At 31.2% G+C, this 24,058-nt stretch overlaps 3 protein-coding genes across 5 annotated transcripts; 1 reads left to right on the plus strand and 2 right to left on the minus strand.

Annotated features, from left to right (window-relative positions):
• Positions 1-808: 808 nt before the first annotated feature.
• Positions 809-1,477, plus strand: LOC111200709. Its single transcript, XM_022692003.2, has one exon. The coding sequence runs from the start codon at positions 809-811 to the stop codon at positions 1,475-1,477; it is 669 nt and encodes a 222-aa protein (XP_022547724.2).
• Positions 1,478-8,152: 6,675 nt separating this feature from the next.
• LOC106436099 (pentatricopeptide repeat-containing protein At1g34160) lies at positions 8,153-10,245 on the minus strand. 2 transcript variants are annotated; one of them, XM_022690868.2, is made up of 3 exons: positions 9,846-9,991; positions 8,588-9,754; positions 8,153-8,493 (listed from the first exon to the last, which is right to left on the minus strand). In XM_022690868.2, the coding sequence occupies exons 1-3, from the start codon at positions 9,989-9,991 to the stop codon at positions 8,184-8,186; spliced, it is 1,623 nt and encodes a 540-aa protein (XP_022546589.1). In that variant the 3' UTR covers positions 8,153-8,183. The 2 variants fall into 2 exon arrangements, with proteins under 2 accessions (XP_022546589.1, XP_013732508.1); XM_013877054.3 differs by having other exon boundaries at positions 8,588-10,245.
• Positions 10,246-10,312: 67 nt separating this feature from the next.
• On the minus strand, positions 10,313-13,564 carry LOC106436100 (tRNA pseudouridine(38/39) synthase). Of its 2 annotated transcripts, none has more exons than XM_048738992.1 (14): positions 13,306-13,564; positions 13,176-13,235; positions 12,955-13,085; positions 12,819-12,864; positions 12,610-12,720; positions 12,323-12,404; positions 12,125-12,221; positions 11,937-11,997; positions 11,713-11,843; positions 11,225-11,342; positions 11,018-11,141; positions 10,830-10,937; positions 10,660-10,737; positions 10,313-10,562 (listed from the first exon to the last, which is right to left on the minus strand). In XM_048738992.1, exons 1-14 carry the CDS (start codon positions 13,366-13,368, stop codon positions 10,501-10,503), a joined length of 1,272 nt encoding a protein of 423 aa, XP_048594949.1. In that variant the 5' UTR covers positions 13,369-13,564; the 3' UTR covers positions 10,313-10,500. The 2 variants fall into 2 exon arrangements, with proteins under 2 accessions (XP_048594949.1, XP_013732509.2); XM_013877055.3 differs by having other exon boundaries at positions 12,955-13,097.
• Between the last annotated feature and the right edge of the window lie 10,494 nt (positions 13,565-24,058).

Genomic DNA, 24,058 nt, shown 5'->3' on the forward strand with positions numbered 1-24,058 from the left:
TGAAGATTAGCTTGGAAAAGTCTACCTTGTTTATGGCTGGTTTTTTAGATCAAAAGAAAGAAGAGATCATGAATCATTTTCCCTTTGCTTCTGGTAATCTACCTGTCAGATACTTAGGGCTTCTGTTGCTAACGAAGAACATGACAGTTACTGATTTTTTACCTCTGGTAGAGAAGATCGGGAAGAGGATTGGATCTTGGACAGGGCGTTTCTTATCTTATGCGGACAGGCTTCAATTGATAAACTCGGTTATTATGAGTTTGGTGAACTTCTGGATGGCAGCTTTCCGTTTGTCTAGTGGTTGTATACAAGAAATAGAAAGAATCTTCTCAGCTTTTCTATGGTCTGGCGTGGAGATGAATGGTAGGAAGACAAAAATCAGTTGGAAGGAAGTGTGTAGAACGAAGCAGGAGGGTGGTTTGGGTATCAGGTCCTTGAAGGAGATGAATATGGTTAGTGTTCTGAAACTTATCTGGAGAATTCTATCTGCTAAATCTCTTTGGGTTAGCTGGATAAAACTCTCTCTCATTCGTAAAGGCTCGATATGGTCTATAAAAGATAACTCACAAATGGGTTCTTGGATGCGAAGAAAAATCTTAAAGTATAGAGGAAAGGCAAAGGAGTTATATAAGAGTTATACATGGTGGATATCAGAAATGGGGAAAAGGCTTCATTTTGGTATGATAAGTAGTCTTCTCTTGGATGCTTAAAGGAGTTGTTGGGTAATGGAGGGTGTATAGAATTAGGTTTAACTGAGAATGCGAAGGTTGTGGATTGTCGTTACTATAGAAGAAAGAATCATTGGTTCATGATTCTTAACATAGTAGAGTTGGAGATTGAGAAGTTTAAAGAGAATTGGAATCAAGATGAGGAAGATGTCTATCTATGGAGGAATGTGAATAATAATTTTAACAGTAAGTTCTCAACAGCGGAAACTTGGCAGGTTATTCGAGAAAAGCACCAAAACTATGATTGGCACAAAGCTGTTTGGTTTAAGCATGCAACGCCGAAGTATTCTTTCATGGTCTGGGTTGCGATGAGAGATAGGCTTTCAACAGGAAGTATAATGGTCCAATGGACTGTGAACATTGATACTTCCTGTATTTTATGCCAAGATCTGATGGAAACAGTTGATCATATCTTCTTTGATTGCCAATTCTCGAAGCAAATTTGGGAGAATCTTGATAGAGGTGTGCTAAAGGATCGGTTCACATCAAACTGGTCTGCTATCAAGAGGATCACTATGGATGAAGGTCAAGACAAGCTCCTCCTCTTTACCATCAGATATCTATTTCAAGTTACAATTCAAAGCATTTGGAGGGAGAAGAATAGAAGAAGACATGGTGAAACAGCATCTCCGCATGCTCTATTAACAAAGTTGATAGACAAGACCATGAGAAACAAATTTTCAATAATTCAGAAGAAGGGGGATAAGAGACTTGAAGGTGGATTACAATTCTGGTTCTCAACCAGATAATACTACATGGGAGGGAGGATTCTTTAAAGTTTCACCTTTCTTTCTTTAACAAATTTTTGTATAGGAAATCATAAGAAAGGACACACATAGTTGTAACAAGGTTTTTTCTTTTTGAATTAAATTTAACATTCAATTCCAAAAAAAAAATGCTTACGATATTACTGACATTGTGATCATGTTTTATCTTGGAAAATGGTGCTTTATAGCACTATTATTATTATTTAAGTAATTCTCACGTAAAATATATCATTTTGAAATCCAATAAATTATATAATGGCTACCTAGACGTTAGTTCATATTAGATACATAATTTTTATTATATTGTATTTTATCTTATGATAGTCCTTACAATTTTTTGATTATTATATATATTTCTTAAGGAAATCTATGTTTGGCAAATAATAAAAAAAATTGTTTTTCTTTATTTATTTCTCTATAAAAATATTTTTTGGTAAATTATAACTGTTATGTAAATTAGTACCTACAATAATATTTCACTTCAGTCAACATATGCCCGACTTTCATAATATATATAGATAAATCCATTAAGAATCGAAGACTATATTTTTTCATCTAAAATAAATTAGTAAAAAAAATATAGTAGCTACTCTTGCTAATTTAAGTTGTGCCGCATATTTAATCTTTCAAATTTACCCATATATATATATGGATGTACTTTTATGTGGTGATATATCCTATCAAAAAATATAATGAAAATTTTGGAACTTTTTAACATAAATATATTAGAATATAAATACCCAACATAAGTGGAAACAAGAGGAACGCGTAGGAAATGAATATAGAAAAATAAAACTGCAGGAATGAAAAAGAATGGTTGTTTCATCCCATATTTAACAATGAATAAGTTTGTTTTTTATTTCTCTATAAAAAAAAGAATGGTAGAAAATGAGAAAGAAAAATTATTCTTTATGAATGGTGATTTTTTTTAGAAATGTTACAAAATGCATTATTCCTCGTCGTTTTTTGGTCCCCATTCATAGTGTTGGGTATGTGCAACAAAAGAGAATGTAAGATTCATGTCTAAGATAGCTGTCAAGAATCAAGATGGTATGCATTAACTATATCAAAACACAGAGTTTTAATTAATTTTATTCTAGTTCGATGCACATTTTGTTTCATCAAAAAAAAATGTCAACTTGGCGTTCGATTGTTTTTTTCTAGCCAATGCTTGTTAAAATGGAATATGGTATGATTCTTTTCCTTTTTCTGAATAGAATGAATGATTGTTTCATCTAGATTATTAACACTCAAGTACAAAATTAGAGTGTTTGAAGATTTGAATAGGATTATTAAAAAAAAATTGGAATGTTTGGAAACATGGATTGTAATTTTTTTTTAAAAAAAGTTTTGTTTAGAAACAAGGATAGTAGTATTAAGAAAAAGTAAAAAGCTTATGTTATTAAGAAAAATTGAAAGTCCGTCATATTATACGAAAATATCTATTTGGGCCAGTTTTAAAATATACAAAAATGAGTCAATCTAATTGCCTAAAATTTTTTTTTTTTCTAAACTAACCATAAAATAAAATTTAAACTTTATATACATATTTCAAATAAAAATAATAATTCAGAGTTGATTTATGGGGTTTTTGCCAAAACTAACCCACAACTTGATTTTAATCCCAAATCTATACCCAAACTTGAATCAAATGCAAAACTAACCTAAAAGCCTAGTGAAATTACAGCTCAGCCCCTTGTGACCAAACAAAAAAACAGAAGCCATTTTTACGAATATAGCCCCAGTAAATCGTCTGAGTCGTCTGAGATGTTGGAAGTCGTCTGGACGACTGAAGTGTAAGTCGTCTGGTACCAGCTTATTTTAAAAATAATTTATAAATCTTGTAAAAAAATATTTTGATGCGTAAAAAATAAAAATCAAGTAATTATAAACAGTTTTAACTGATATAAATTAAGATATGATAAAATTGATTTGTTTTGAAGATAGATGAGTGGAAGTAGTGAATCATGAAATACTTTGGTTTAGGAGTTTGGTAAACATATGTTGTAGTATTGTATGTATTGTTAGGGTTAGATTTTGGAAAACTAAAATGTTTTTTTCAAAAATTAGTTTTCACTTATATGTGTTTATTTCTCTGTATAGTAAACACTTTTCAAGTTTGATTTGGTTTTATGAAGTGTTTAATTAGATAATTAAGTTTAGGGGTTATGTTTAGGGTGTGGACGACTTATATTTCAATCGTCTGTTGAATAATTTACCCGGACGACGTATATTTCAGTCGTCCAGACGACTTACTTGTAAGTCGTCTGGAAAGTCTTCTATTTTAGTTTCCCGCTAAAAATATTTAATTTCCCGCTAAAAATATTAAACTCTTCTGGACGACTTACATGTAAGTCGTCTGTTTTAATTTCTTCACCAGACGACTGAAATGTAAGTCGTCCAGGAAGTCGTCTGAGTCAAAAATATTTAACCTAATTGGATTTTTTGTCTCCCTATATAAAGAAAAATTTACACATTCTCTCTCCTCCTCTCAAATGGCTGCAACAAAAATGTAATGTTCATCATTCTAAAACTCTCCAACCTCTCTCTAATCTCTTTGACTTGAAAACACCAAACTTTATATGAATTTTTCAGTTTTGTCTCATGTATTTCTTACTAATCTATCTCTTTTGCAGGTTTTTAATCAAATGGTACTCATCTTCCACTAATTTAGAGGTAGATCTATTAATTTTAGATATGTATTTTTGTGTGTTCTATAAATGTAGATTTATCTAATCTTCCACTCAGTTTCTCTATTTTTAAGTCATTTGAACGTTTTTGGATATGCAGGTTTTTCAGATCTGGATTTGATGTGCAGGTTTTTCAGATCTGGAAGACTTCTGGGACGACTTACCTGTTAGTCGTCTGGAAGTCGTCTGGAAGTCGTCTGGACTTCTTGGAAGTCTTCTGACAAAGTCGTCTGGACTTCCAGGAAGTCGTCTGGACTTCCAGGAAGTCGTCTGGACTTCCAGGAAGTCGTCTGGACTTCCAGGAAGTCGTCTGGACTTCCAGGAAGTCGTCTGGACTTCTAGGAAGTCGTCTGGATTTTTTTGAGCGTTTTGGTAAGTTCTTATGTCTGATTTTTCTTCATTTGGTAACTTCTTGTTGTATAAAGTTCTTACTTTTTTCCCAAACTAAAACTCTCCAAACCCACTCTAATCTCTTTGACTTGAAAACACCAAACTTTATATGAATTTTTCAATTTTGTCTCATGTCTTTCTTACTAATCTATTTTTTTTTTGCAGGTTTTTAATTAGATGGTACTCATCTTCCACTAATTTGAAGGTAGATCTATTAATTTTAGATATATATTTTTGTGTGTTCTGTAAAGGTAGATTTATCTAATCTTCCACTCATTTTTCTGTTTTTAAGCCATTTGAACGTTTTTGAATATGCAGATTTTTCAGATCTGGATTTAATATGCAGGTTTTTCAGATCTGGAAGACTTCTGGGACGACTTACTTGCTAGTCGTCTGGAAGTCGTCTGGAAGTCGTCTGGACTTCCTAAAAGTCGTCTGGACTTCCTGTAAAGTCGTCTGGAAGTCGTCTGAACTTCCTAAAAGTCTTCTGGCAAAGTCGTCTGAACTTCCTGGAAGTCGTCTGGACTTCTTAGAAGTCGTCCGGACTTCTTAAAAGTTGTCTGGTCTTGTCTACTCAAGTGGAATCCAAGCTTGTCTTTGTAGATGAATGATCTATAATAGTTTTGTTTGTGGTCTGTTTTGTGAATTGCATGTATACTCTTTTAGTTGTGAATTTTTTGTAAAATCAGTAATAATGTTTTCGAAGATGTATTAAATGTGCTAACAATGTGTTTACACATTTACAAATACAAATCAAAGAAATAATAGACTTCAGTAGCCTTTTTCTTATCTTTGGATCTCTCATATGCAATAATAAACTCCAATGGCCTTTTTCTCATCATAATAAACAAGAATGTTGGTAAGAGATGGAAACAAACAATAGTAACTAGTCAAAGCATATCATATTTTTTATAAGTTTGCATTGAAAAACTTAGTCAAATTTAGTAAAACTAAGGGAGAGAACATATTTTGTAAATATGAGTTTTACATATCTTGAAGTTACTTATCACTCTTAAAAATACAAGTTATTCAAAAACTAACGTAGAAGACTTAAAAACTAGTGGAGAAGACGCGGACGACTTCAATCTAAGTTGTCTAGAAGACTAAACTATATGTCGTCTGGTCAGCGCAGAGGTTATTTTTGCAATTGACTTTGAAATCTGTTATTTCGGACGACTGAAAGTTAAGTCGTCTACTATTGTTTGGTTAAAAAAAAACTCCAAAAAAGCTAGACGACTTACATTTCAGTCGTCAGAGGTTAGTTTTGCATTTGACTGAATTATTTCAGAAGTTTGACTTTTTGGACGACTTACATTTCAGTCGTCTAGTGAAAATTAAAATAATAATATTTTTTTAAAAGTAGACGACTTAAAGTTAAGTCGTCATAGGTTAGTTTTGCAATTGAAAAAAAAACTTCAAGATTTAATTATACACAGACGACTTATAATTCAGTCGTCCACCAGACGACTGAAATGTAAGTTGTCCAGGATTTACGAGGTTTGACCAGAATCTCGAAAAAAAGTCCTGGACGACTTACAATTAAGTCGTCTGGTGGACGACTGAATTATAAGTCGTCTGTGTATAATTAAATTTTAAAGTTTTTTTTTTCAATTGCAAAACTAACCTATGACGACTTAACTTTAAGTCGTCTACTTTTAAGAAAATGTTATTATTTTAATTTTCGCCAGACGACTGAAATGTAAGTCGTCTACTTTTAAGAAAATGTTATTATTTTAATTTTCGCCAGACGACTGAAATGTAAGTCGTCTGGGGAAGTCAAACTTTTGAAATTATCCAGTCAAATGCAAAACTAACCTATGACGACTGAAATGTAAGTCGTCTAGGTTCTTTGGAATTTTTTTTGAAACCAAACAATAGTAGACGACTTAACTTTCAGTCGTCTCAGGTTACAGATTTCAAAGTCAATTGCAAAAATAACCTCTGCATTGACCAGACGACTTCCAGGTAAGTCGTCTACAGCCAGACGACTGAAAGGTAAGTCGTCTATAGCCAGACGACTTCCCAAGTAAGTCGTCTGACGAACAAATCTGGAAAAAAACTCGATGTCATACCTTAAATTGGTGAGATAAGTTCCTTAGCATACATAAGGCTTCTCCAAGCACACAGAATCACAAACGAAAGTCACCCACCCATAATCGTTAGCTTTTATGACTCTATGAACCATAAAAATTTTAGAATCAAAATCTTGGGTTTTTTTAGCTCATTGTGGAGAGAAATTGAGAGATATGTTGTCTTTAGTTCACAATAATGTAAAAAGAAGAAGGGTAAATCGATTTTGGGAGCATTAAGAGCTTCAAATTGGTTGTTCATGGTGGTTGTGGTATTGATGACAATGGCAATCTTGTAATTACTTGAAGATGATGAGGGTGAGAGAGTAAAAATGTCATTTTCGAAAAAAAAAAAAAAAAATGGATGGCATTTTCGTAAATTATATGAACTTGTGGGGTGAATAGGGCAAAACCAATTTTCAAAAAAAAGGGAGGTTAGTTTTGTGTTTGACTTTAAGTTGTAGGTCAATTTTGCAAAAATCCCTTGATTTATATCAAAAATTGATTCAAAAATATACATATATTCAAAAATAGATTTTTACTAAACTATTTTTCAATAACCATTATAAAAAAATATTATCAATATATAAGAAAAATTTGAAATACCAACTCAAATTATGGTTTTTATATTTCATATTAAGTTTTAAAAATATAATATATGTAATTATTTATACGATGGTACATATAAAATACTATTAATTATATGATTACTTATATGATGGTACATATAAAATACGATTAATTATATGATGACAATATACAATATATAATAATGACTAGGGATGGGCTTTCGGATACCCATACGGGTTTGGTTATGATCGGTTTGCGTTTGGGATTTTTTGGGGTTAAAGATTTCAGCCCTATTAAGATGTTTCTAAATTTTGGTTTGAGTTCGATTCGGATCTTTGCGGGTTTGGTTCGAGTTTGGATAACCCATTTAAATTATTTTTAAAGTCTTAAATCATTATATATTTTAAATTTCTAAAAATCTATAAATAAAATATTATATTACCTATAAATTTGAATAACATATGTCATAATACCTAAGCTTAATTGGCTTGATTTAAAATTTTGGATACGAAATCAATAATTATTTTAAGTATGTTTGGTGATTTGAGTATACTTTAACTATTTCAGATATTTACGTTTGACTATCTACATATATTTTCAAGTATTTAAACCTATTTAAAACTCGCGCAACCGTTGGGATAAACCCTAAATCTTTTGATAGAATTTATCGTATTTAAACAAATCTCTAAATAACAAAATTTTGAATAATTCGAATATTTAATCAATTTAAGTTCGGGTTTGGTACTATATTTTCGGATTGGTATCGGTTTTGTTCCTCGGATTCATTTTGTCAAACCCTAATAATTACATGAAAAACAAATATCAACATGTTTTTCAAAATATACACCCGCGCGCCTGCGCGGGTCAAAGTCTAGTTGTCATTTATAATTAGTGTTTCTGTAAAAAGCCTAGTCCAAGATTTTGGTTTAAAAGAAACATACTCATCATCACCTCTTTTATTTTGTAATGTCACCAATAATCTTTGCAAGAACAATAGCCATCTTTGAACCTATGAAACCGAACTCTATCCCTAACAATAATCTCTCTCTTGTAAATCTTCGAGATATGTTTGAAGACAACATGACAGTCCCCACAAATTCTCAAATTTTTTATAACCCTCACCGGAGTCTCCTCTCCCGCACCTTCCACCCACATCAATCCATAAGCCACAGCCAATTTCTCGCTGTGATAACACAAAGCGTTCTCTTTCTCTTCCTCTCCAATGTCGTGCAACACAAGTCCCGTCTGCGCCACGTAACCGTCTTCCCTTATCTTGAACCTAATCTCATCAAATCAAAACACAGGAAAAAAGTAAACCAAAAGCAATAGAATTTGCCATTCTCAGTTGTGTACTAATTGCAAAATATGTGTACCTGATCTCATCGATCTTCTCATAGATCTTTCTCCACTGTTGATGGCTCTTATCGCTATTGTAGAATTTATGTATCGTTCCTTGAGCTTCTATGTAGCTGAGACCGGGAATCTTCTTCACTTGTTTGGTCTCCATATCATCTCTCACTCGTCCTACGTCCTTCCACCGTCCCTGCGCTGCATAAATGTTCGATAGCAACACGAAATCCCCATCGTTATTAACACCCAACTCAATCAATTTCTTAGAAGCTATCTCAGCCATTTCTACGTCCTTGTGAATCTCTGAAGCTCCAAGAAGGCTTTGCCATAAAATAGGATCCGGAACCATTGTCATTGACATGGAGCATATAATGTCGTGGGCTTCTCTCAGCTTTCCTGCACGGCCTAACAGATCAACCACACAGCCGTAATGCTTCATGTTAGGCTCGACTCCGTTACAAGCCATGCTGTTGAATATTGATGTACCGTACTCCACTAATCCCGCGTGTCTGCACGCGGTTAGAGCAGCTAAGTAGGAGACATCATCAGGCTTGATGCTGTTGTGCTCAAGTTTCTGGAAGATCTCTAATGCTTTGCGTGCTTCTCCGTGCACAGCAAACCCCATGATCATAGTGTTCCACGTAACAATGCTCTTCTTGCTTGTGAACTGATCGAACACTTGAAAAGCTTTATCCACAAAACCGCATTTTGTATACATATCAATGGTCGCGTTGCTGACAAACACGTTTTGATCCAAGTTTAGGACTTTTACGTAGCCATGGATATTTTCACCTTCCTGAATAGCACCCAAGTGAGAACAAGCTCCCAGAGCAGCGACAACAGTTACTTCATTTCTTCGAACTCCTTCCGATTCCATTCGTTTATACAGCTCCAACGCCTCGTGAGCTCGATTCCCAGACGCTAAACCTGCGATCAAAGCGTTCCAGGACGCAACATCTCTAACAGGCATTTCGTCGAACAGCTTATGCGCGCTTATCAAATCTCCGTTTTTAGAGTAAGCATCAAGCAACGTGGTGCAGAGAAGCGCGTCTGCGAATAACCCACGACGGTTGATCTGAGCGTGAAGCTGGGCCGTGGCGGAGGAGCAGAGCGCACGCGCGCAGGCTTTTAAAGTGAAAGAGCAAGTGAGAGCGTCGACTCTACACAGAGACGATGACAACATGGAGCGATACCACGAAAACGCGAGCGATGGCTGAGAACTGGCGGCGTATCCGCGGATGATTGCGTTCCAATCATTGGTTAAAGGTTTAGGGGTGCGGCGGAAAATCCGTACGGCGAAGGAGAGGTCTCCGAAGGGAGAAACGGCACAGCGATCGAGGAGGCGAGAGCGGAGGAAGGAGGATTGGAGATGGCCCGCGGTGAGCAAATGGGAGTGGAGCTCTTTGATGTGGGAGAAAGTCACGCATCTCTGTATCAGCGTCTCCATGTATACTCGAGCCATTCCATTTGAGGCTTCACCAAAACGAATTAGATTCTAGTTACTAAACTAACTATGACTCTGATAACCTCTGCTTTCACTTTGAACTCTTTGATGTTGTGTTTCAGTTTCACCGCGCGAAGCCGTTTGGTTCCGACAGACTTCTTCCCGAGACTAGTAACAATATGGCATATTGTTAAGGTTTGCTGATTTCGTCTGCCAGAAATACATTTTCATCAATGTTTTGTTACAGTTTTTTTTTTTTTAAGTTCAAGTGTTTGTCCTTCTCACAGTTTTAAAATAAGCAAACTGTTAAAAGAGGATAAAACAAAAGTTTATGAATCTACATAAAATCATGAATAGACTCGAATCATATTATTAATGAAATCAAAAATTTATATCAAATCATAAATCCTCAATCAACTGCTACAACAAACAAATTGAGAAGCCTTTCTGTTCTTTGATGGTCGCCGAGATGATCCCGCTTGGTCGATTACACTACACAGGACATGTTTCTTCTTGTCTGGGTTTCAATTTCGCAGATCGTTCTTCATACGAAGCTGCAGAAAGAAATACAGAGGATCATACATGAGCTCTCCATCTTTGCATCTGTACATGTTTGCATGAGATATAAGAGAGAGAGAGAGAGAGACTTACGTTCAGTTGGTCGAGATAATAGAGGAACGTGTACTGCTGCTTTCTTCTTCTTTTCTTCAATATTACATGAGATTTCATCTGTTAAAAATGAAATTTTTTTTTAGTTGATTCTCTTTCTTTCATTGAACTCAGGTTACTACTAAGGGTAAAGGGGGAGACTGATACCGTACCATTGCCTATAGGTAAACAGTTCCGGAGAGCCTCCTGGAAAATCACGGACTCTAGTTGGTACGTCAGCGACTCTTTCTTGAAATGAGACCTCAATGACTCTAAAGCACCTTTTAGACATAAAAAGAAACTGTTACGATCATTTAGCTTCTGAATCTCAGGCCAAGATATCGTGAACAAAGCGAATTACCTGAAGAACAAATGAAGTTCACATTTTCGAATTCACATGTACGGAGGACTAAGGGGATCTCCGAGGCCAAGAGGTATTGAGGCTTTTTTGGCGTTTTCTTGGTGTCCAACAATGTATCTATCACCTGAAAATATGAACCCTTTTAAGTAAAAGAGTTGGATTGAGCTGAAAAGAAAAGAAAAAAACATGAAGGCGCCTAAAACTTACATCAACGGATTCGACGCCCTGTCCAATCATGAATAGCACAGCGACCATGGCGCGAACCTGGTGCCAAAGGAAAGCACTGCCTCTCATTGTAAATGTGCAAAGCTGATCACCCTCGTGACTTCACAAGAAGAAAAACAAGTACATTAGGACTAAATGGAAAAAAAAAAAGACAACAGTAAAATGATCAGAAAGACAAGCCAGAGCTTAACAATGGGTGCCATTGTGCCTAATACTAATAGGATGCACAATTTATTTGTTTCTATGATTATGTCAACTGTTAAAATTTTCCCAATTCATGTCATAAAACCCTATAGTCCTAGTGGGTGTCTACCATTAGTTCCTGAAAATCATGCGGTCTTAAGCAAAACTCTTAGTTGACCTTAGCCTTTTTAGCATCCAAAATCAGTTAGTATACTCATGCAGCCAGCAGTAATCAAATTTGGGAAACAGAAAACTTGCTTAAATGTGATTTTTTTACCAAAGCCGACCTATTTTGACAAGGAGAGACATCAAAGAAAGTAACACGTCGTGTATAGCAATGCACATTTGCTACGTCCATCTTGCAAAAGTTCCTGAAATCATGCTCTCCAATGAACTTCTTGCCAGCAATGTCCATGGCCTATAGGAAAACACAAATCAAATTTAGCATCTTAGATTGTTTCTATCATGAAGTGCTTCGACTTTATATCACAAGTGTAGAGGATCACTGCACCGAAAGATTTAGGTTTTGTCTCCAGAAGAAATATTTGTATTCTCTAGCCGAGCAACTAAACCTGTACCCAAAGAAACAAAAAGGTAAGCGTGCACCATCCAACAATAGTTCAGAAAGTACTCTGGAGTCTAAAAGGATGAATAGCGCATGCACAACTAGACCGAAAATGAAGAAGGCAACGCTCTTACCTTGCATGAAAGTCAACGGGAACGGGAGACCATCCCAAAACTCGGATGTCATCAGGGAGAGCACGATTCAACACTCTTACATAATCATATTCTGGTCCTAAACAAGAGAGAGAGAGAGAGAGAGCAGATAGTTACATAAACACCATTACGAGAGGGGAGAAACAACTAGACTGAGTTACATTCTCAGAGTAAACTTACTTGCATTAATTTTCTCATTAGCATGGGCTTCAGAGTCTATAGAAGGTGTCTTGAGTCTGGACCTTAGAAACAAAGCAATCACCTGAATGAACAATAAAATGCGTATATGAGTACTGGTTCCGAAATGCTACGCTAGAGACACTAAACGACCAGCATGATGAGAAATAGATTTCTAAGTTGGTGAGATCAGAAGAATCTATGTAAGATAACACACAAGAACATTCGCCAAAGACAACTGGTGTTATACACGGATAATACAATCAGAAGGAGATGCTCAAGCAACTCACCTGACCTGTTGATGAAACACCTTTATCTGTTCTCCCGCACCTGGAGTAATTAGACTCCTTAATGTCACCAACTAAAAGCCGTGTCCTTTCTAGTGCTTTGAAAATTTCTGACTGCAGCAGGGAAGTACACACGTTACTCATGTTGTAAACACAAATCAGTCATCAGTACTACAGAAAACAAAACAGAGAGAGAGAGAGCATAACCACACCTCAATACTTGGTTCCATCTGTGCTTCGGCAGAAAAGCCATAGAATCTACAACAAGAAAAGTTCATTCATTCATTCATACGATTAGGAACACATGACATGGAGAAGAGGAAGTAAGGTATATTGCAATCATACTACCTCTTGCCAAAATACATGATTTTGAGAGCAACATATCTCTTTGAGATAAGATGGATGGGTATGCTTTTATCAGCTCTTTTTCTACCTCTCCTGCTTCTCCTAACTAAATTCCCAGAATCTAACACATCATGCTTCACTTCCATCTACAGAAAAAAGGTAAACATGGAATACATGGACAAAATCTAAGCCAAAATAATAGTGAGAAGCCAAATCAAGTGTACCTGTTGGCATTGGCAGCTTGAAACCTGTGATAGCAATTTGGCATTCTCCGCCTCTAACTCCTATGTAGAATAAACAACGAATCAGAAAACCCTAAGCTGTGAAGAGGAGAAGCAGTGCGGAGATGCTAACCTTGACGCGATTACGGAGAGACGCTAATTCGGAGTCTCGGCCATCGCCGCCGGACATAGTCATTTGTTTCAGAGGCGGGATTAAAGAAGGTTATGACTTCCGAGATTCCCGACGCCGGACTAATAGGAGAGGAAAGAGTTCAACGGCGGCGTCGAGAAGAGACGCTTTCGGCGGGTCTTCGGATGTTACATATGTTTCACTATTTTACACATTAGTCCCTACCGTGTTTTTGTCTTCTCCGTAAGCCCATTTAAATTTCTTATTGGAAAAGTGCACGCTCTTTATACTACTTACAGTGCGAAATTTTATCAACTGTTTCTTAAATATTAACAACGGTTGATAAGCTTACAGTGGTTTGTTGAAAAATCTTATATATTAAAATAGAAGTCATGACTTCTTTCATGTATGATTTTTTTAGTTTGGACCATTTCTAGAAAATATCATATTTGATATAAATTAATTATTATATCTTTTAATTTCTTTATCTTTTTATTTGAAATACAAATGAATATATTTAAAATGTTCTAACAAAATCTTTTTAAAATTTTCTTAAAATCTTTTTAAATTTACTTTCAAAAATTAGTTAGTTTTAATTTAAATTATCATAAAATATAATCAGAAATTGAATATAGTTTTGGTTTATAAACAAAAATTTAAATAAAATGAAATTAATTAATTTCACAAATACATTTACTAATAATTTTAAAAGATTTTGTTAGAAATAAATATTTATTTTCATTTTAATTTTTTCAAATTTGTTTTCTAATAAAATAAAAATCATGATTTTTTGATGAGTGATATTTTTATTTGGAGCATCATTTTAATATATATCACTAAAACTAATATACATAATATTTTTAACTACTTTATTCATAATATCTTTTTTAAAAAAAAAAAAAATTTAAAATTCTAACAAATCACTTGAAAAAGATTATAATAAGATCTAAATTATCATAAATTGAATATAAATATTTTCAACTAATTTTGTAATTAGTAATGAAATGTTACTAAAAGAATAAAATTATATCGTATTTTATCAATTTTATAATAATATCTATCATTTTAAAATAAAAATGTTATATTAAACAAAATATGATAAAATTATTTTAAATTGATAAGTTAACATATCTTATTTTCATAAATATAAAATATTTATGCTAAAAATATAATATATTGGTAGAACGGGTTAATATTAGTAAACTATATAATACATGTATAAAAATTTAACTTATCTTAAATTTTTTAATATACAGTAATTTATTATATAAAATTAATAAACATTAAAAAATTACTAAAAAAATCTAGCGATTTGAATTACGGATCATGATTATAATAAATTAAATACAAAATTGTTTTCATATAAGTTGTTTCATGCATTAAAAATTGGGAAATTGCCACAAATACTATTTCATAGTACCATTTTTCATATTTACACTAACCACTTTTACACTCACTTTTAATGAAGGGTAAAATACAGTAATTAATACCTTTAGGGTTAACTAATCTAGACTTAGGGTTTAGAGTTGAGTGGTGGGGGTAGGATTTTTGGAATGTGAAATTTATGATTCTAATAAATATATAAATACTTATTAAATATATAAAAAATAGTTTCAAACATAATTTTCGTTTTTCAAAAATAAATTTGAAAAAAAAAAATTCGAAAAAAGTAATTCAAAAAAAAAAAATTATAAAAAAGTTTGAATTTGAAAAAGTATATTTCGAAAACATAAAAAAAAAAATTATTTTTTTATTTTTTTTTATTATTTTTTGTATTTTTATTTAAATAATAATTTATTATATATATATATATAATAAGAGCATAAGAGTCTTTTGCCACTTAATGAAGAATGTATTTTTGAAAATGTCTCATTAGTGGTGGTAAAAATGAAAAGTGGTACCATGAAAGTGGTAAACATGTAATTTCCCCTTAAAAATTTTAGTTTAGTAATCAAACGCAAATTCAATAAGACAAATATATAATAAGCAACATATATATATAATGATTTTAATTTACAGCATGAAAACTATAAAATTATTATATTTTGTATAATTATACAAACATTTAAATATGTGAGTAACATTAAAAATATATATTAATTATGTAAAACAAATATTTATATATATAAATGTGAAAATATATATCCGCACGGTTGTGCGGGTGAAAATCTAGTTTATACTATTAAAAGAGAAAGAGTCTAAAAAAATCTACCTATGAAAAGTTGTTAGACTCTTTCATTAAACTTAACTATTTTATTGGTCTTACCTTATATTTCTCTAACTATACAATAATCAATTATTTTACACTTATTTAACTATAAAACAATCAATGTTCTTATTTATTACTCAACTTAACTAAAATATCATTCTCATGAATCTATAACCAAAACGTAACTGATGAATTTAAATTCCAAAACTATATTGTTCCTTGGTGCCACCAACTTTGCAGCATTTCATTCAATCATTTTTTTTTATCAAAGGCTTCACTCTATCATTTTTCTCGTTGATCGAAATGTGTTTCTGAATAGAATGACCTTTCTGAAATATTTATCTACAAACCTTATACATCATAGCTTTTCCTTGACTAACACTTCTAATATATTTATCTACAAAGCTTACACATCATATTCTAAATATATTGTGAGAACATTTTTGTTAAAAAAATATTATAGATCCGATTTTGAAAATTTATATTATGAAAAGAAAATCATTTTAAAAATCTATTATAAAAAGGTTGTTGCAACTATATATAACTCTTTATATTTTTATCCTACCATTAACTACTATAACTATAAATAATTTAAATATTTTAAATAAATCTTATTATTATTTCTCATTCTTTTCCAATAATTTTTCTCCTTATATAAATATATTATGCTCAATGATGGATATATAATAGAGAAAAAGACCAAAATAGCACTAAATCAAGTTTTTGTTCCCAAACTAGCACTCAAGGTCAAAACTCAAAAGTCACAAAAATAGCACTCAAGGGGTGGGTTTAGGGTTTAGAATTTAGGGTTTAGGGTTTAGAGTTTAGGTTTTAGGGTTTAGAGTTGAGAAGCGAGGTTTTGGGGATAAGATTTCAAATTTTGAAAAATAAAAAAATTTAAATTTTTCAAATGATAAAATGCTATTTTGGTCATTTTAGTTTTTGAATGCTATTTTTGTGATATAAACTTAGAAATGTGCTATTTTGGAGATTTGCCCTATATAATATTTAGATATCAATTATTAAAACGAAAGCATATATCATACAACATATTATAAAATGTCATCTAATATTATATAATTCTAAATATTTACAAAATCAAATTTGATAAAAACACTTCACCAAATCATTTTTTAAAATAAAATTATTTATATTTACGTTCAATTATTTTTTATAAAAAATATCTATAATAAAAATTGTTATTCAATATAAGTTTAAAAAAAAATTAAAACTCCTGAAAATATATACTATTAAATTAGCTTAAAATCTGCCAAATAAGTCTTAAGTCTCACTAATTGAACAAAATAAATAAGTAGAATAGGAATTGGCGTTCGGGTCTTCGGATCGGGTAAGAGTCAGGTTTTTTTCTGGTCGGGTCCGTTAAATCCTAAATATTATAACTCAACTAAATATCTGAAACTTTTCTATCTGAGTTTGGGTCAATTCCTTCCAAGGTTGGGTTGGTTTGGGTCCATAATTCAAATACTTACAAAAATACATGTAAATTTTGGGTACATAGCAGGTCCGGGTCGATTCTGGTTTAGAACCCAAAAGACTCGAAGTACTCGAAATCCCAGAAAAATCCAAAACCCAAAAAAATATAAAAAATACACGATAATATTCAAATAGCCGAAAAGACCAGAAATTTTACCCGAAAAACCAAAAATACCCAAAGTTTAATCCAGATACCCAAAATAATATATTTTAAGAAATTTGAAAATTTACCTAAAAACCGAAATTATAACCGAAAACCAGAACATGAAACTTAAGAGGATATAGTAATATCGAAAACATATTTGAAATATCCAAAAATACCTAATATGCACATAACATTTCGGGTACTTAGAGTATCCGATAGGGTCTCCAGTAGGATGTGGACTTGAACCAAGAACGTGGGTCCAATAAATACCGAACATGTATTTATATATGGATCCAAATCAAACCTGTGTTTTCTGGTTAGTTTTTGGATCCAGATAAATGTCCAAATTTAAGAGAAAGTTGTGTAAAAACGTACATATAAAATCTTAAATAATCTAATTCATAAATTACATAATTTAAAACAAATTCTCTACTTTGTTATAATACAATTTACTAACAATACTTTCAAAATATTAATTCATATCAAACTTTTTTTATAATCTACAGAAAACCCGCGTTTTCGAAGCGCGGATCAAAATCTAGTTCAGTATTGAAACTTATGAACCGGGGTTGAGAAAAAAATGGATTCTCTTTGTATGACGTAGTAAATATTGATTAGACCAATATTTAGAGAGAGACAGAATTGCATTAGACTTATTTTTTTCCATCTCAATTATTTAACATCAATTATTTCATAATAATTATAATTATATATAAAAAAAAAAGTTATCTCAAAATTTATTATTTTTCGTACTCTATAAATAGATACTTGTTTCATTTCATTTGAACACAGAAAAATGTCATTTTTTACTTATAATATGTAATCACAAAAGCATAAAGTAAAAATATGAATAAAGTTGGTGGGACATGGTGTTATAGGTTTTTTTTAAACAAAATGATTGGAGAGAATAGAGATTGCATGGGTGTTGAATTATGATGTGGAAGAAATCAAATGTGATGTGTAAGAAAGAGAAAATGATGTAGAATGAAGTAAGGTGTTGTGTAACCAATGTACATAGTCTAACACTAATTAAAAAAATTCACAACAAACTAAAAACACCGGGAAAATTGTATAAAAAACCTCAATTTGTCACTTACTAGCACTTTAAATTTTGAAGTTCTTTCACTAATATTTTTAACTTTCAAAGTGACATCAGGTAAAATGATGATGTGTTAGTTTCTTTAGAAAAAAAATATTTATTTAATAAAATAAACGGAAAATTAAATAAAATTCAAAAAAAAAATCAGCAGTTTTAATAAAATATAATAAACTTAAATAAACATTCATATTTTTAAAAAAAAGTTCTGAAAACAAAATAAAGATTTAGAAAATAAAAATAATTAATTAAAATTCAAAAATAAATAAGACCAAATTAAAATAAAGAAAAACTAAAAAATCATAAATTTTAAAGAAAAATGAAAATTCAAATTCAAATTCGAGATATTTTTTTGCCATTTTCAACGATGATATCGGAAAGTGTCACTGGAGATATGCCAAAATCCATCACTATTAATGGTTAAGTGAAAAACCATCATTGTCATAAGTGATATATTTGAAATTTTTATTTTAAACGATGATGTGATATTTTATTTAAAACATCTTGTAATTTATAATAAAAATATTTCATATTTGAATTTTCTAATTTTTTAAAAATTTATGAATGTTTATTTAATTTTCTATATATTTTAATTTAATTTTATTTATATTTTGCATTTTTTGTTATTTAATTTTCCAAATATTTAATTAATTTAATAAATATTTATTTAATTTTCTGAACATTTTTAAAACAACTTTTGAATGTTTATTTAATTTTATGAGATCTTATTTAATTTCCCAATTTTTATTTAATTTTCAGAATTTTCTTTTAAATTTTGTTTATTTTATTAATTAGATAATTATTTTTTGAAAAAGAAACTTGACACATCATTTTTTTTAAATGTACAACCAGTCAATTTTTTCTATTGGAGGTTTTTTGTGATACAAATATCATTTTGAAAGTTAAAAGTGTTAGTGAATAAACTTCATAGTTTAAAGTGCGAGTAAGTGACACTTTGAGTGTTTTTAAGTGATTTTCCCTAAAAACACCATCTCATTTTTCTTTTGTCTTCCTATCTCTCTCTACTCTCTCTAAAATACTATTTTTATTTTTTTGGTTATTTGACAAATACCCCTTAATTGAGCATATACCAAAATTAATTTGGAAATACTGATCTAACAAAAAAATACCAACAAAATCGTATGATTGATCAGGAATATAAATTTTATTGTATCTGTTGTACAAATTTTATGTTTGTGAAAACTGAAAAGGTTAAGAAAAAATATTCAAAATGTCTTAGAAAACCTATCAATTTGGTAAAAGAAAATATCATTTAAAAATATTAATATGTATTTATATTTTAAAAAATCTTATTTTTTTTAGTTTTAACTGAAATTAGGATAAATGTGGCTTATCACATGTAAGAAAGTGTAATTTTCAAAAAAAAAAGACATGTATTTGTCAAATTATAAATCATAAACATTATATTTTGAAAAGTATCCCAAAAATATATCTATCTAAATTTAAAAATACAAAAAGTTTTCTGAGATGCATACTAACTATAATATGGAAAAAATAATATTGAAAAAAAAAGAAGAAAACAACATTAGCAGTTTAAATTTAGAGGGTACTATGGACTAGTATTTATTTTCTATAAAATATCAAACATATGGTTAAGGAGACTAAGGACAAATTCACCTCTATAATAGAGAGAACGATAAAATGCTATGTTTAAGTTTATATAAAACTAGTTTAAGCTCCCTACGCACGGATACTGATTATGTATATATAAATACTAAATCTAGTGTATGTAAATTTAACAATGAAAAAGTTTATTTTGCATCTTAAAAAGATAAAAAAATTGATGTTATATCTTACAATAGTCTAATTTAAACTCTTGAATGTAAAATATTGATAGCTTTTCAAAACTATAGAATTTTTTGTAGATATGAAAAAACAATTGAAGAAATATATTTTGCATAAGTACAATTAAAATATCAACTGTGGTTTTATAGATGATTGAAGTTTAGTATCTTTTGTAGTGTTTCTTCTTTTCCTATGAATGCTTTTGTTTTGCATCCTTTACGGTTCTTCAATTTCAGTGCTATACTTGCTTCAACATTTTTGCTTCTAAGAAAATCTAAAAATTTGGTTAGAGTTTATAAGAAAAATAAACACATAAAATCTATTTCCAAACTTGCGCACTATCAGTTCTGCATAGGTACGCGTACAGATTGTATTATTGACGCATCGATCGTGTTCCCTAGCAAGTTACAGCATGTACCTATTTTTATAGAGCTGTAATTACCTGGTAGCTCGGTAAAGAGGACGATTCCATAAGACTTAGCTCCATGGACCGTAGGAATTAAGTAGATGATTGACATACCATATAGTGGGGCCTGCAGATTGCATCAGAACAGATGAGTCAACATGATTAGTGGAAATAACAAATTGAATCTGATCATTCGGGTAAAAACATTAACCTCCTCGTTTGATCCAAGCTACGTGTACTACCACTATATTCCACAAGAGGCATGCTATCAACCCTTTATAGTTCAGTAGTTTATTCTGTTAACATTTGACTGGACTCTTCACAGATCCAGTATTTACCGCAAATGTCTAAATAACTAAATTACTTCTCTCTCCTGCGTATATGTCTACAACAAACTGAAATCATATAACACTTCCATGAGTCTTCCATATGTCTTTCATAAGTCTTCCAAAAGTCTTATAGGTCGAAAATATTTAACCTAATTGAAAGTTTTGTCTCCATATATAAAAAAATTTATACATTTTCTTTCTTTCTCTCAAATGACTGCAACAAAAATGTAATGTTTCTCACTCTAAAACTCTCCAACCTCTCTCTAATCTCAACTTTATATCCATTTCTCACTTTTTCTTATGTCTTCTCACTAATTTATCTTCTTTTTGCAGATTTTTCATTACATGATTCTTATCTTTCACTCTTTCAAAGGTAGATCTCTAAATTTTGGATATGAATTTATGTGTATTTATATTGTAGATTCTAAAAGCTATAGATTCAACATAGTGTGACTGTTTTGTTTATTTTATAAGCATATTTTTTTCATTTTTGAAGTTTTCTCTGTTTTGAAGTTGTTTGAATGTTTTTTGAATTTGCAAATTTTTCCAGATCTGAGAGACTTTGAAAGACTTCTCGTAAGACTCTCAGAAGACTCTCGGAAGACTTCTCAGAAGCCTTCTTAGAAAGTCTTCTAATGCATTTTATGCTAGAAGACTTCCCATAAAGTCTTTAGGAAGTCTTCCGAAGTCTTATGCCTAAAGTGGTATAAATTTTGGATATGTATTTTGCGTGTTTTATATATTAGATTCTAAAAAATTATAGATCCAACCTAATGTGACTGTTTTGTTTATTATCTAAAAATTTATTTTTGAAGTCTTCTCTATTTTGAAGTCATTTGAATGCTTTTGAATATGCTTATTTTTCAGATCTGAGACAAATTTTGAAAGACTTATGGGATAATTCTTGGAAAACTCTCGTAAGACTCTCGGAAGACTCTCGAAAGACTCTCGGAAGACTCTCGAAAGATTCTCGGAAGACTCTCAGAAGACTTCTTGGGAAATCTTCTGTAATTTATACTAGAAGACTTCTCACCTAGTCTTCAGAAAGTCTTCCAAAGTCTTCTGCCCAAAGTGGTACAAATAGATGATGTGAAGTGGAGTCCAAGCTTATCTATGTTGAAGAATAATATCTAGCTGTGTAATAATTTTGTGTATGGTCTTTTTATGATTTGTATGTGGAATATTTTAGTTGTGAATTATTTGTAAACTTTAAGATTAATCAAAAGAATGGTAAATATGTTCATGTTTTGCTAAAAGTACTTCACTTCATTAAAGTTATTGATGCAACATACTAAAAAATATTTTAATCATTATACCCACACCTAACAAACACACAACAACACAAAAACTTAGTAAAATTTGCTAAAACTAAGAGAGAAGACTTCTCAAAAAACCTTATGGAAGATCAAAATTGAATTTAAGTGAAAGTTGAAATTTAAAATCTCATGGAAGTTAAAAATTGTATCTTATGAGGAACACAACACAAACACAGAACATCAACTTAATAAAACAAAATCATCGGAGAAGACTTCTCCGTTTAGCTAAAAATATTATTAAACATCAATGTTTGTAACTTCATAATTATCACCAATAAAGTTATAAATTTGATTCATTAGTCGCAATATTGACTAATAAACATGAATTAGGAAGAAGATATTAAAAAAATATATTAATTTTGGATAAATTTGAAGTTTAATAAAGATTTACGTAAAAGACTTCTTTTAAAGTCATCCACGGAAGACTTCAAAAGAAGTCTACTCTGTGTAGACTTCAAAAGAACTCTTCTATTTAGGTCATTTTTGCAATTGCAAATTTACGAAGGAAGACTTCTTAAGAAGTCTACTCTACAGAAGACATTTTCGGAAGTCTTCCTTTGTAAATATTGGCTTACTTTTGAAATTGAATTTTTTTCGAAATTCTCAGAGAAGACTTCTTTATGAATTGGAAGGCTTACTTTGTAAATATTAGAAGTCTTCTCGGATAAACAGGTTACTTTTGAATTTGACCAAAGTTAGTCAGAATTTTGACTTTTTGTAGAAGACTTCTAGGGAAGTCTACCTGGAGAATACTTCAAAAGAAGTCTTATCTAAGTCTTCCGGAAGTCTTCTCAATGTCGCAAGAAGTCTGCTGGGTAACTTTTGCAATTGACTATATTTTACTTTTCGAGAGAAGACTTCTTTAGAAGTCTTACGTCGGATGACTTCTTTAGAAGTCTTCCATCGGATGACTTCTTTAGAAGTCTTCTCATTGATATTAAATTTTTTACTATTATTTTTCAGTTGCAAAAGTAACCCACACAGTTCTCTTCCGGCATTGAGAAAACTTAGGGAAGACTTTCAGAAGACTTCCTTACAAGTCTTCTGCAAAAAGTCAAATTTCTGACCAACTTCGGTCAAATTTAAAATTAACATATTTATCCGAAAAAACTTCTAAAGAAGTCTTCCCTGGGAATTTCAAAGTTTTTTGTTTACATAGGAAAGTTAGAAGACTTCTAGGGAAGTCTTCTATTAAACACACACAAAAGGTCAGTTGCAAAACTAACCTATTCATTGACCATAACACTTCTAAAGAAGTCTTCTCGATGAAGAAGACTTCTAAGTCTTCTTCGTCGAAGAGATCTTAAAAATAAAATGTAGTTCGCGATTTCATACCTTGAACTCGTGAGATGACTTGTGTGGTTTCTCCAACCACATAGAACTTCACCACAACACCTACCTACTCGTTAATCACCAAAAATCGTGAGCTTATGAACCTTACATAATTTGTAATCAAAATCTTCAGTTTTTTTAATGAATTTTGAGAGAAAGTGCAAGATATGTGGTTTGTGTGGATAGGAAATGAGAAAGGATGAGAAAAATCGAAACTTTAGGGCATTAACACTCTCAATTTGGTAGTTCATGGTGGTTGAGGTATTGATGTCAATGGCAAAGTTGTAAATATTTGGTGAAGATGAGGATGGTAAGGTAAAAGCATTATTTTCAAAAAAAAATGGCATTTTCGTGAATAACTAGAACTTCTAAGATGAATAGGACAAAACAAAGTTTCAAAAAAGCATAGGTTATTTTTGGGGTAGACTTGAAATTTTGAGTCATATTTGAAAGAACCCCTAAAATAAATGATAAATAAATACACAATATAAGAAATAGAAGTATTATATTAAACATCTATCGTAATATTAGAATAAGTAAATATACAATATAAGGAAAAATACACAAAAATATACAATATGAGAATTGGAAAAACTAAATTAAACATCTATCTGAAAAATGTA

This window comes from Brassica napus, chromosome A9 (assembly GCF_020379485.1).
Source record: "Brassica napus cultivar Da-Ae chromosome A9, Da-Ae, whole genome shotgun sequence".
NCBI classification, from domain to species: domain Eukaryota; kingdom Viridiplantae; phylum Streptophyta; class Magnoliopsida; order Brassicales; family Brassicaceae; genus Brassica; species Brassica napus.

Coding starts and splice junctions, on each gene's coding strand:
- LOC111200709 (XM_022692003.2), top strand. CDS start 809: ATGATTCTTAACATAGTAGAGTTGGAGATTGAGAAGTTTAAAGAGAAT.
- LOC106436099 (XM_013877054.3), bottom strand. CDS start 10,026: ATGGCTCGAGTATACATGGAGACGCTGATACAGAGATGCGTGACTTTC. Junction 8,494..8,587: donor GAGAAGATCGATGAGATCAG/GTACACATATTT, acceptor TGATGAGATTAG/GTTCAAGATAAGGGAAGACG.
- LOC106436100 (XM_013877055.3), bottom strand. CDS start 13,368: ATGACTATGTCCGGCGGCGATGGCCGAGACTCCGAATTAGCGTCTCTC. Junction 13,236..13,305: donor CTCTCCGTAATCGCGTCAAG/GTTAGCATCTCC, acceptor TATTCTACATAG/GAGTTAGAGGCGGAGAATGC. Junction 10,738..10,829: donor CTGTTTACCTATAGGCAATG/GTACGGTATCAG, acceptor CATTTTTAACAG/ATGAAATCTCATGTAATATT.